Raw genomic sequence first — 12,575 nt, 5'->3', positions numbered from 1 at the left:
CAGTGCGCACCGCTCCACCCGACAGTCCAACGGTGAGATTTTGAGCGAGTCGCAACAAAATGCACGGCCCTTCCGCGGCCCACATGACTTTATTCTGAACGGAGACAAGTCTGCTCGCTGGGCCGTTCGCTTTTGGAGAAAAAAACACGGCTCCGTCGGTGACTTTTGGGCCGATATAGGCGAACAGAAAACACAAGTGAAAGAGCATTGTGGCTTGATGTGGTTCTCATGTCGCGTTTAAGGCCAGCCCCCTGCTCAGTGTGGAGCTTCAATAGCGCAGAACAGCATCTACAGGAAACTACTCCTCGCAGACCGTGTGTGTGTGTACCGGACCAAACGACAGACAGACATGGCAGAAGTCGCACCAGCACCCGCCGCCGCCGCACCGGCCAAGGCACCCAAGAAGAAGGCAGCAGCCAAGGCCAAGAAAGCGGGACCCAGCGTAGGCGAGCTCATCGTCAAGGCTGTGACCGCTTCCAAGGAGAGGAGCGGCGTTTCCCTGGCCGCGCTCAAGAAGATGCTGGCGGCAGGCGGCTACGACGTGGAGAAGAACAACTCCCGCGTCAAGATCGCAGTCAAGAGCCTCGTCACCAAGGGCACCCTGGTCCAGACCAAGGGCACCGGTGCATCCGGCTCCTTCAAGCTCAACAAGAAAGCCGTCGAGGCGAAGAAGCCCGCCAAGAAAGCCGCAGTCCCCAAAGTAAAGAAGGTGGCCGCCAAGAAGCCAGCCGCGGCTAAGAAGCCCAAGAAGGTAGCAGCCAAGAAGGCCGTCACCGCAAAGAAGTCCCCCAAGAAGGCCAAGAAGCCCGCTACACCCAAAAAGGCCGCCAAGAGCCCCAAGAAGGTGAAGAAGCCCGCCGCAGCGGCCAAGAAGGCAGCCAAGAGCCCCAAGAAGGCTACAAAGGCAGCCAAGCCCAAAGCCGCCAAGCCCAAGGCAGCCAAGGCCAAGAAGGCAGCCCCCAAGAAGAAGTAAACCTATTACAAACAGTGTTCTACTCGACACATGTTGTACCACAAAAGGCTCTTTTAAGAGCCACCCACCTCTTTCCATAGAAAGCGCATTGATTTCCATGTACTACCTGTCGTGAAAAAGAAATTACGCACACTAGGCTACTTTTACGCACACAACATTGTCCCACTCTGGGTGTGTGCGAAGGGAGAGGCATATAATAGAGGGCCAAAATGGCTTAGAAATTCGACCTCACGAGTGCACCCTCACCAGCCATTTTTATATATGAGCCACTGGGCTATTCCCGTTCAGAGGCAGGCTGCTGTGATGTGTTACAAGTGCCATGTAACAACAATAACAATACTATAGTGGCTTCGATTTCAAACTCAAGAGTGCACCCTCACCAGCTGTTCTATATCGTGGAGCTCCGCCCCATAGGGGAGCTATGCTCCTAGTGGTTTACCCTCTGCCCTAGGGCAGAACAGCCTGAAGCAAATTTATGCACACACCTACAGCCAATAGGAGTACAGGTGTCCCTATATAAGGAACCCCGTTCCATCAATCTGCCTCCCTTTATCTTCAGCGACTGGACTAGATCTGAAGAAGCCTTACGAAGTCTCTAGAAAGATTTTCGTCGTTGACTACCAGCCGTCAACGTCTTTCGCCATGAGCACACCTGGGAATTTCCCACCCCCAAAGGCCCTTTTAAGGGCCCTGTGTCGGTGTTCCACCATGGCTACCTCGGACCCCCACGATTTATGCTTCGTGTGTTTGGGACCGCAGCACGCCGAGGATGGTCTCGACATCCCTCCTAATTGCGCCTCCTGCGCCCTCCTTACCATAAAGGAGAGGCAGCAGCGTCGGGCGTTTTTTGCGGAGGACGTCCCTCTAGACGACGTAGTGTCCTCACTCCTCTCTGCTTCAGAGGCGTCAGAGGACAGTGCGGGGTCGGAGGATGACAAGGAGGGCGCCGAGGCGGATATCCCAGTGGGACAATCCAGACCTCTGGCGCCTACCTTCAAAACCCCCTTTCATTCTGAAAGCGCGAGGTTAGAAGGGTCCTTGTGCGATGACGACATGAGCTCTGCTAGGTCAGAAGCCCTGTCCTTCGCGGTAGCCTCTCTGCGCTCGGACTTTCCCGGGCTCATCGAGAAGGCTGCCACACGACTCGAGGTTGTGCTGCCCCCAGTTCCCCTTCCTATGGAGGTGGACCTGATGGAGGGCGGCCCTTACTCCAAGCCTAGGAGGGCAGCTGAGCCTATGGCTCCAGCCTTGCCCTCTCTCGGCAAGTATGTCGAGGGTTCGTGGGGGGCACCTCTGGCGGCGCGTTCGCCGGCCAGAGCGTATATCCCCTTCACCAGAGTGAGCGGATATGAGTGGGCGGCTAGGGGAATCCCCAGGCTCGAGGGCGCCATGGCGGCGTTCCTAGTGCCTGGGTCGAGTCCCTGGGCAGCCTCCAAAAAGGCCACTCTGCCAGCACAAAGAGATAGGTTCACAGCCCAGTTGGCTGAGAAATCCTTTACGCTGGGAGCCCAGAGCGTAGCAGCTGCTAATAATATCGCCCTCCTCGCAGCCTCCCTGTCCCGCCTCACAACGGGCAGGTCGGAGATGACCAGCGAGGAAGTGGAGGAGGCCTCCAGAATCTCTGGAGCCATTCTACACCTGACGCAGGCGGTCGCCATATGCGCAGGAAGGACCATGGCCACCTCCGTGGTCACGGAACGACACCTCTGGCTCTCGATGACGGCCATGAAGGAGACCGACAGGGCGTCTCTACTCAACGCCCCCGTCTCCAGCGAGGGCCTTTTTGGTCTCGCAGTAAAGGATGCGACAGAAAGAATCGCCAGGCTGGACGAGGAGAGGAGGCACCTGGCCAAGCATTTGCCGCTGGCAATGAGGGCCAGCAAAGCCCCAGCTAGACCGTCCACCTCCAACGCCCCCAGCAGAGCTACAGTGAGGCGTCGGGCCAGGCGACAGACGCATACCACAGACAGCAGGAGAGCGGGCTCGGCCCCTCCAGCAGTGACGGTGGCAGCAACGGTCCCGCCAGCGAGAGAGGTTGTCACGAGAGAGGTTGTCACGAGACCAGCTTGGCAGCACCAGAAGGCCTCCCAGAAGCGCAAGCACCTCTGACGAGGCGAGGGGGAGAGGACGGAGAACGGCCCGGCGAGTGTCGCAGAGGGGCCTACTGTTCCCCCCCACCCCACTGTTCAGGGCGTGGAGGACTGTTATGTACATTGTGTGAATAAAGAGATTGTTCTCATTGACATTGTCAAAGAAGGACATTTATTCCATAAGGTTCGGAACACTTCACGTTCTATGGTAAATCTCCCTCACCATCTTGAGCGCAGCCCAACCCACTTAGAGTGTGTAGCTGAGCGTGCTCAGGAGAGGAAAAGGGCAAAGGTAGCAAGGCACAGCCTTAGCTCACCTAGTAAAGATCTTTTACTACAGACTCTTAGGAGCTCTGTAGTAAAGGTCTCACATAGTAGGCAGTTGCCTCTGTCCCAATGTGACATGAAGGCGCAGCCACTAGCCGGGAGTGACGCCTTACTGCAGGCTAATGCCTCAGTCAGTGTAGATCAGACCCGTGCGACGTTCACGGAGAGCGGGAATACCAGGGCTACTAAGGTAGCCGAGGTATGGACGCCTCCGGTATATTCTGAACGAATCAATGCCCATGGCTCTGAGCGCAGCTCACCACACATTGAGTGTGTCGTGGAACAGCCGCATAAGACCAGTAAAGAGGTATTGTGGCACCACCGTGTGGTGTCAGCCAGAGATCACACTTTTCAGATTCAGCTGAGTTCTGTAAAGGAGAAATCTCATGCCAAGCGGCAGTCTCAGTCAGTCAATGACATGATGACGCAATCGCTTTCCGGGAAGAGCGCTCTGTCTCAGGCCAGTGCCTCAGACAGTGCAGTTCAGACCCGTGCTGCGTTCACGGAGGGCAAGATTACTGGAGTTACGGTCGTAACCAACGTATCAACGCCCCCGATTCACCCAGAACGAGCTGATGTTTCCTCTCCCTTTCAAGGGGGGCCCGCCTTGGGCTATTCCACCAACCCAGTGCTGGGGAATGGCGGCGGTGAGGGCCATAGAGGAATACAGGTCTTTCCTACTAGACGCACCACAGCTTCGGGCGCGCCCGCTCTCTCAGCACTGCTCGCAGTGGCGTCAAAACTGTACCCTCTCACGCTGGCTAGAACAGACGTTAGAGAAGGGTTATGCCCTCCAATTCCATCGGACCCCACCCCCGTTCAGGGGAGTGGTGGAGACGGTGATGAAAACGCCAGACAAAGTGGCCGCTCTGAAGTCAGAGATTACGGAACTTTTGGCGAAGGAGGCGGTCACAGTAGTGCCCCGAGAGCAAAGGAACAAGGGGCTTTACTCGTCCTATTTCCTAGTGCCCAAAAGGACGGGGGGAGTGAGGCCGATTTTGGATTTACGCATTCTCAACGAGAGCGTAACCAAACGGCCCTTCCGAATGCTGACGACAAAACGCCTACTGGAATGTGTTCAGAAGGGAGATTTTTGTACAAGCATAGACTTAAAGGACGCGTACTTTCATGTGCCGATACAATCGCGCCACAGAAAGTTTCTGCGGTTCGCCTTTCAAGGGGTGGCGTACGAGTTCACGAGGATGCCGTTTGGGTATGCCCTGGCACCTCGAACGTTTTCCAAATGTGTGGAGACGGCATTGGAACCACTGCGTCGTCAGGGGATAAGGCTATTAGCCTACCTAGACGACCTGTTGATTCTTGCCCCGTCAGCAGAGCTGGCGTTCACACACACGACACAGACAGTGATTCATCTCACGCGTCTGGGGTTTGCTGTGAATTGGAAAAAGAGCGCACCCTGGCCCAGTCATCAGATAGTCTACCTGGGACTACAGCTAGACACTGTAATGATGAGGGCGCGAATTTCGGACCCTCGAAGGGCAGCATTGGTACTAGCCCTGAGGAAGTGTCGTCCGAATCACACAGTAACGGCGCTATCGATCATGTCACTTTTGGGTCTCATGTCGGCAGCCCACTCTGTGGTACCGCTGGGGCTTCTGCACATGCGCAGAACACAGCGGTGGTTCGCCCAACTAAGACTAGACCCAGTGCGTCAACGTCATCGGTTGGTGGTGGTTCCTCTCTCGCTAAGAGCAGACCTGGACTATTGGAGGAATCCGTGCGTTCTCACGCACGGAGTCCCGATGGGCAGGGTGTCATCCTACATTCCAGTGTATACAGATGCCTGTCTAACTGGATGGGGAGGGACATGTCAGTCTCAAGCGATAGGTGGTGTATGGCCTCAATCAGGTCGGCACATAAACCTCTTGGAGTTGGAAACGGTTCGACTGGTCCTGAACCACTTCGCGTCTACCCTTCGGGGTCGCGATGTGTTGGTTTGGTCAGACAACCGGACCACAGTAGCTCACATAAATCGCCAGGGAGGGGTCAGGTCTCCTGCCCTCCACAGGGCGGCAGAGGAATTGTGGCTGTGGGCTCACAAGCACCTTCGCTCGTTGAGAGCAGCGCACATTCCGGGCTACTTGAACGTAGGGGCAGATCTCATGTCAAGAGGGGGTCCTCGAGACGACGAGTGGTGTCTGCACCCAGACATTGTTCTCCAAATTTGGAAACAATTCGGGAGAGCCGAGGTGGATCTGTTCGCGTCACGTGTGAACGCACAGTGTCCCTTATGGTTCTCCCTGAGACAACAGGACGAGCCGCCATTGGGAAGGGACGCGTTCGCGCACTGCCCATGGCCGAAAGTTCTCCTGTATGCATTCCCTCCGCTGTCTTGCATTCTCCCGCTGCTAGCCAGGGTGAGATCAGAGGAGCTAACAGTGATACTGATAGCGCCCGATCGCCCGGGGGCTCCGTGGTTTGCAGAGATGAGTCAGATGTTGATTGTGCCACCTTGGACAATTCCACATCGACGAGACGCGTTGAGCCAGGCGGGAGGCTCGATAGGGCAGTGGCCCATAATCGGCCAACCACTGAAGGCTTGGTTCCTGAACGGGACAGGTTGAGGCGCCGTGGGTTATCTGATGCAGTGATCAGAACCATACAGAGCGCTAGGGCCAGTTCCACTTCCAGGATGTACACGAGCAGATGGAATGTTTTCTCACAGTGGTGTAACACACAGGACGTAGACCCCATGAGCTGTCAGGTAGAGAGTGTGCTCTCATTCCTACAGTCTATGTTTGATAAGCAGAAATCGCCCTCCACCATTCGAGTGTTTGCAGCGGCAATTTCAGCTGGTCATGAAGGGTTTAACGGGAAAAACCTGTTTAGTCATCCATTAGTGAAACGTTTCTTACTGGGAACGCGAAGGCTCAGGCCAATGCCTAGAGCTACGCTGCCCCGATGGGATTTGACTCTGGTTCTCGAAGCGCTATGTAAGTCGCCGTTCGAGCCATTGAATCAAATACCCCTCAAGATGCTGTCTATCAAGACGGCGCTGTTGCTCGCCTTGACTACTGCTAAACGAGTCAGTGATTTGTGTGCACTGTCGACGAGACCCGACTGCCTTGCCATTAATGGCGATCTGAGCAGAGCGGTGTTACGTCCTAACCCGGCATTTGTGCCGAAGGTTATTAACAGTGCATATAGATCACAGATCGTGGAATTGTGGGCTTTTCATCCCCCTCCCCATGGGGAGAGGAGTGAGGAAAAGCTTCATTGTTTGTGCCCAGTACGCGCTTTGGCGTGTTACGTTAGGCGCACAGCGGTGGTTAGGTCATCGCCTCAGCTGTTTGTGTGTCACGGTGCGGCTGCATTGGGTAGACCACTTTCAAAACAGCGTTTGTCTCATTGGCTTTGTGAAGGCATTGAGACGGCGTACGAGGCAGCGGGGCAACAACCGCCTCAGGGTATTAGAGCACACTCCACTCGTGGAGTGGCAGCTTCTACTGCCCTCCTAAGGGGAACAGAGGTGGAGGATATTTGTAGAGCAGCGTCATGGTCGACACCGTCTCCTTTTATCCGTTTCTATCTGTTGGATATGTCTTCTAACTCTTTGGCTCGGTCTGTACTCAGCGTGGCTGAAGGGAGACCATGAGCGGAATAGAGAAGGAAAGCAGGATTGTGACTATGTTCATAAGTCCGCTTTTATTAGAAGTAACATATTGTAGACATGTTTTCTAACTCTTTTGGCCGATCGAATTTCAGCAGAGCTGAAAGGCGTTCTTGAGCTAGAGAAAGAGGACAAAGCGGGACCTTGGACAGGTTCCAATTAGGTCCGCTTTGGTGAGGAAGACTTATGTCAAGGATAAGCCTTTTAACTCTAATCTCGATTGCGTTCAGCACAGCTGAAGGGGAATCTTGAGGTAGAGGAGGGAGAAGCAGGACGATAGAATGATCTCTATCAGGTCCGCTTCGGATGCAGAGCATATTCTGTAGCATATCTCCTGGCTAACAGTGTTAGCATGTAGAGACATGTATTGAATGGAACAGAATGTGAGGTCATCTATCTGAGGTTCAGTTAGCATGACTGGTATTTTTTGTCCTTGCCTACTAACCTATGGGGCTCCATTGAGTGAGTAAGGCGGGCTATTGGACACATAATGTAGAGTGACATCTTTGTCATTCCATTAGTGGATAATAGTATTGTCATAGAATATTGAGGTATGACTAGTTACTATTCAGACTAGCATGACGAATATTCTATTGATCTGCCCAATAGCCATTGACATGTCATTGAGCTAGATGGGGCGGGTCTATAACCGATGACGCGGTATATTGTGACGCCCTGATGGGTTCCCTAGTCGCATTACTGCGGGAATTGGTTGCAGCCATTGCTGGGCTTGACCTTTTTCATTGTAGGATGGGAAGTGTTAGGCTCGGCAGGGAGTACATTTTGGAGCGTTTCGCTCCGCCTTAAACCACTAGGAGCATAGCTCCCCTATGGGGCGGAGCTCCACGATATAGAACGATTAGTTACCGGAGTGTAACTCCAGTTCTATGAGTGGAGCGGAGCCCCATAGGACTTAAGGCCCTACCGACCCTTTCTAGTCTCGCTGAAGATAATATCTCGGGAGGCAGATTGATGGAACGGGGTTCCTTATATAGGGACACCTGTACTCCTATTGGCTGTAGGTGTGTGCATAAATTTGCTTCAGGCTGTTCTGCCCTAGGGCAGAGGGTAAACCACTAGGAGCATAGCTCCCCTATGGGGCTCCGCTCCACTCATAGAACTGGAGTTACACTCCGGTAACTAATCGTTAGCATGACTGGTATTTTTTGTCCTTGCCTACTAACCTATGGGGCTCCATTGAGTGAGTAAGGCGGGCTATTGGACACATAATGTAGAGTGACATCTTTGTCATTCCATTAGTGGATAATAGTATTGTCATAGAATATTGAGGTATGACTAGTTACTATTCAGACTAGCATGACGAATATTCTATTGATCTGCCCAATAGCCATTGACATGTCATTGAGCTAGATGGGGCGGGTCTATAACCGATGACGCGGTATATTGTGACGCCCTGATGGGTTCCCTAGTCGCATTACTGCGGGAATTGGTTGCAGCCATTGCTGGGCTTGACCTTTTTCATTGTAGGATGGGAAGTGTTAGGCTCGGCAGGGAGTACATTTTGGAGCGTTTCGCTCCGCCTTAAACCACTAGGAGCATAGCTCCCCTATGGGGCGGAGCTCCACGATATAGAACGATTAGTTACCGGAGTGTAACTCCAGTTCTATGAGTGGAGCGGAGCCCCATAGGACTTAAGGCCCTACCGACCCTTTCTAGTCTCGCTGAAGATAATATCTCGGGAGGCAGATTGATGGAACGGGGTTCCTTATATAGGGACACCTGTACTCCTATTGGCTGTAGGTGTGTGCATAAATTTGCTTCAGGCTGTTCTGCCCTAGGGCAGAGGGTAAACCACTAGGAGCATAGCTCCCCTATGGGGCTCCGCTCCACTCATAGAACTGGAGTTACACTCCGGTAACTAATCGTTTGTTTCCCATTTGGAGAGAAATAATGTGAGGATTTCATTTTGGCGCTCACGCGAAATGACACAAAGTAACAAAGTCGGAGGGAAACAAAGTAGCCTCTCACTCGCTGCCTGTGGGTGGGAACCGGCTTAGAGCTGTCTGTCCGTCCGTCTGTCCCTCGCTCCAATTGGATAAGGCCACACCGGCCCGGTGGCCAATCGTTGCCTCTTGTGGCGAGGTATATGTACGGCTCTCGAAGTGGCGAGCGGCTCATTCAGACTTTCTGTGACTTTCTCAAGCTACCAATATGAGCGGAAGAGGCAAAACCGGAGGCAAGGCCAGGGCGAAGGCAAAGACCCGTTCATCCCGTGCTGGTCTCCAGTTCCCCGTGGGCCGTGTGCACAGGCTGCTGCGCAAAGGCAACTACGCCGAGCGTGTGGGCGCTGGCGCACCAGTCTACCTGGCCGCCGTGCTCGAGTACCTGACTGCTGAGATCCTGGAGTTGGCCGGCAACGCTGCCCGTGACAACAAGAAGACTCGTATCATCCCCCGTCACCTGCAGCTGGCCGTCCGTAACGACGAGGAGCTGAACAAACTGCTCGGCGGTGTGACCATCGCTCAGGGTGGTGTGTTGCCCAACATCCAGGCAGTGCTACTCCCCAAGAAGACAGAGAAGGCAGTCAAAGCCAAGTAAATTCGCTACTGCGACTTCAACTTGACTACTCAACCCCCAAAGGCTCTTTTAAGAGCCAACCACCTAGCTCTCCAAAGGCGCAAAGTACCTTTCTATGACCGCAATACATTGAGTGGGTGTATACACAACTATTTCGACATTCTGTGCCCACATGAGGCCTTGCATGAACAACTAGGCCTCGTTTGCCATAGCAGGCTAGCATTAGATTACACGTGCCTATAAGTTCTATATCGTGGAGCTCCGCCCCATAGGGGAGCTATGCTCCTAGTGGTTTACCCTCTGCCCTAGGGCAGAACAGCCTGAAGCAAATTTATGCACACACCTACAGCCAATAGGAGTACAGGTGTCCCTATATAAGGAACCCCGTTCCATCAATCTGCCTCCCTTTATCTTCAGCGACTGGACTAGATCTGAAGAAGCCTTACGAAGTCTCTAGAAAGATTTTCGTCGTTGACTACCAGCCGTCAACGTCTTTCGCCATGAGCACACCTGGGAATTTCCCACCCCCAAAGGCCCTTTTAAGGGCCCTGTGTCGGTGTTCCACCATGGCTACCTCGGACCCCCACGATTTATGCTTCGTGTGTTTGGGACCGCAGCACGCCGAGGATGGTCTCGACATCCCTCCTAATTGCGCCTCCTGCGCCCTCCTTACCATAAAGGAGAGGCAGCAGCGTCGGGCGTTTTTTGCGGAGGACGTCCCTCTAGACGACGTAGTGTCCTCACTCCTCTCTGCTTCAGAGGCGTCAGAGGACAGTGCGGGGTCGGAGGATGACAAGGAGGGCGCCGAGGCGGATATCCCAGTGGGACAATCCAGACCTCTGGCGCCTACCTTCAAAACCCCCTTTCATTCTGAAAGCGCGAGGTTAGAAGGGTCCTTGTGCGATGACGACATGGGCTCTGCTAGGTCAGAAGCCCTGTCCTTCGCGGTAGCCTCTCTGCGCTCGGACTTTCCCGGGCTCATCGAGAAGGCTGCCACACGACTCGAGGTTGTGCTGCCCCCAGTTCCCCTTCCTATGGAGGTGGACCTGATGGAGGGCGGCCCTTACTCCAAGCCTAGGAGGGCAGCTGAGCCTATGGCTCCAGCCTTGCCCTCTCTCGGCAAGTATGTCGAGGGTTCGTGGGGGGCACCTCTGGCGGCGCGTTCGCCGGCCAGAGCGTATATCCCCTTCACCAGAGTGAGCGGATATGAGTGGGCGGCTAGGGGAATCCCCAGGCTCGAGGGCGCCATGGCGGCGTTCCTAGTGCCTGGGTCGAGTCCCTGGGCAGCCTCCAAAAAGGCCACTCTGCCAGCACAAAGAGATAGGTTCACAGCCCAGTTGGCTGAGAAATCCTTTACGCTGGGAGCCCAGAGCGTAGCAGCTGCTAATAATATCGCCCTCCTCGCAGCCTCCCTGTCCCGCCTCACAACGGGCAGGTCGGAGATGACCAGCGAGGAAGTGGAGGAGGCCTCCAGAATCTCTGGAGCCATTCTACACCTGACGCAGGCGGTCGCCATATGCGCAGGAAGGACCATGGCCACCTCCGTGGTCACGGAACGACACCTCTGGCTCTCGATGACGGCCATGAAGGAGACCGACAGGGCGTCTCTACTCAACGCCCCCGTCTCCAGCGAGGGCCTTTTTGGTCTCGCAGTAAAGGATGCGACAGAAAGAATCGCCAGGCTGGACGAGGAGAGGAGGCACCTGGCCAAGCATTTGCCGCTGGCAATGAGGGCCAGCAAAGCCCCAGCTAGACCGTCCACCTCCAACGCCCCCAGCAGAGCTACAGTGAGGCGTCGGGCCAGGCGACAGACGCATACCACAGACAGCAGGAGAGCGGGCTCGGCCCCTCCAGCAGTGACGGTGGCAGCAACGGTCCCGCCAGCGAGAGAGGTTGTCACGAGAGAGGTTGTCACGAGACCAGCTTGGCAGCACCAGAAGGCCTCCCAGAAGCGCAAGCACCTCTGACGAGGCGAGGGGGAGAGGACGGAGAACGGCCCGGCGAGTGTCGCAGAGGGGCCTACTGTTCCCCCCCACCCCACTGTTCAGGGCGTGGAGGACTGTTATGTACATTGTGTGAATAAAGAGATTGTTCTCATTGACATTGTCAAAGAAGGACATTTATTCCATAAGGTTCGGAACACTTCACGTTCTATGGTAAATCTCCCTCACCATCTTGAGCGCAGCCCAACCCACTTAGAGTGTGTAGCTGAGCGTGCTCAGGAGAGGAAAAGGGCAAAGGTAGCAAGGCACAGCCTTAGCTCACCTAGTAAAGATCTTTTACTACAGACTCTTAGGAGCTCTGTAGTAAAGGTCTCACATAGTAGGCAGTTGCCTCTGTCCCAATGTGACATGAAGGCGCAGCCACTAGCCGGGAGTGACGCCTTACTGCAGGCTAATGCCTCAGTCAGTGTAGATCAGACCCGTGCGACGTTCACGGAGAGCGGGAATACCAGGGCTACTAAGGTAGCCGAGGTATGGACGCCTCCGGTATATTCTGAACGAATCAATGCCCATGGCTCTGAGCGCAGCTCACCACACATTGAGTGTGTCGTGGAACAGCCGCATAAGACCAGTAAAGAGGTATTGTGGCACCACCGTGTGGTGTCAGCCAGAGATCACACTTTTCAGATTCAGCTGAGTTCTGTAAAGGAGAAATCTCATGCCAAGCGGCAGTCTCAGTCAGTCAATGACATGATGACGCAATCGCTTTCCGGGAAGAGCGCTCTGTCTCAGGCCAGTGCCTCAGACAGTGCAGTTCAGACCCGTGCTGCGTTCACGGAGGGCAAGATTACTGGAGTTACGGTCGTAACCAACGTATCAACGCCCCCGATTCACCCAGAACGAGCTGATGTTTCCTCTCCCTTTCAAGGGGGGCCCGCCTTGGGCTATTCCACCAACCCAGTGCTGGGGAATGGCGGCGGTGAGGGCCATAGAGGAATACAGGTCTTTCCTACTAGACGCACCACAGCTTCGGGCGCGCCCGCTCTCTCAGCACTGCTCGCAGTGGCGTCAAA

The 12,575-nt window shown here is 54.6% G+C and overlaps 1 protein-coding gene across 1 annotated transcript; it reads left to right on the top strand.

Annotated features, from left to right (window-relative positions):
• Positions 1-349: 349 nt before the first annotated feature.
• On the top strand, positions 350-973 carry LOC311124137 (histone H1-like; the record flags this gene model as incomplete). The annotated part of the gene is made up of 1 exon (XM_084198343.1): positions 350-973. One exon carries the CDS (start codon positions 350-352, stop codon positions 971-973), a length of 624 nt encoding a protein of 207 aa, XP_084054469.1.
• Positions 974-12,575: the final 11,602 nt, after the last annotated feature.

The sequence above is a fragment of the Coregonus lavaretus genome (genome assembly GCF_964263955.1).
Source record: "Coregonus lavaretus genome assembly, contig: HAP1_SCAFFOLD_528, whole genome shotgun sequence".
Lineage (NCBI taxonomy): Eukaryota > Metazoa > Chordata > Actinopteri > Salmoniformes > Salmonidae > Coregonus > Coregonus lavaretus.
The sequence above is the reverse complement of the archived record's forward strand: the minus strand, read 5'-3'. Positions and strand labels throughout refer to the sequence as shown.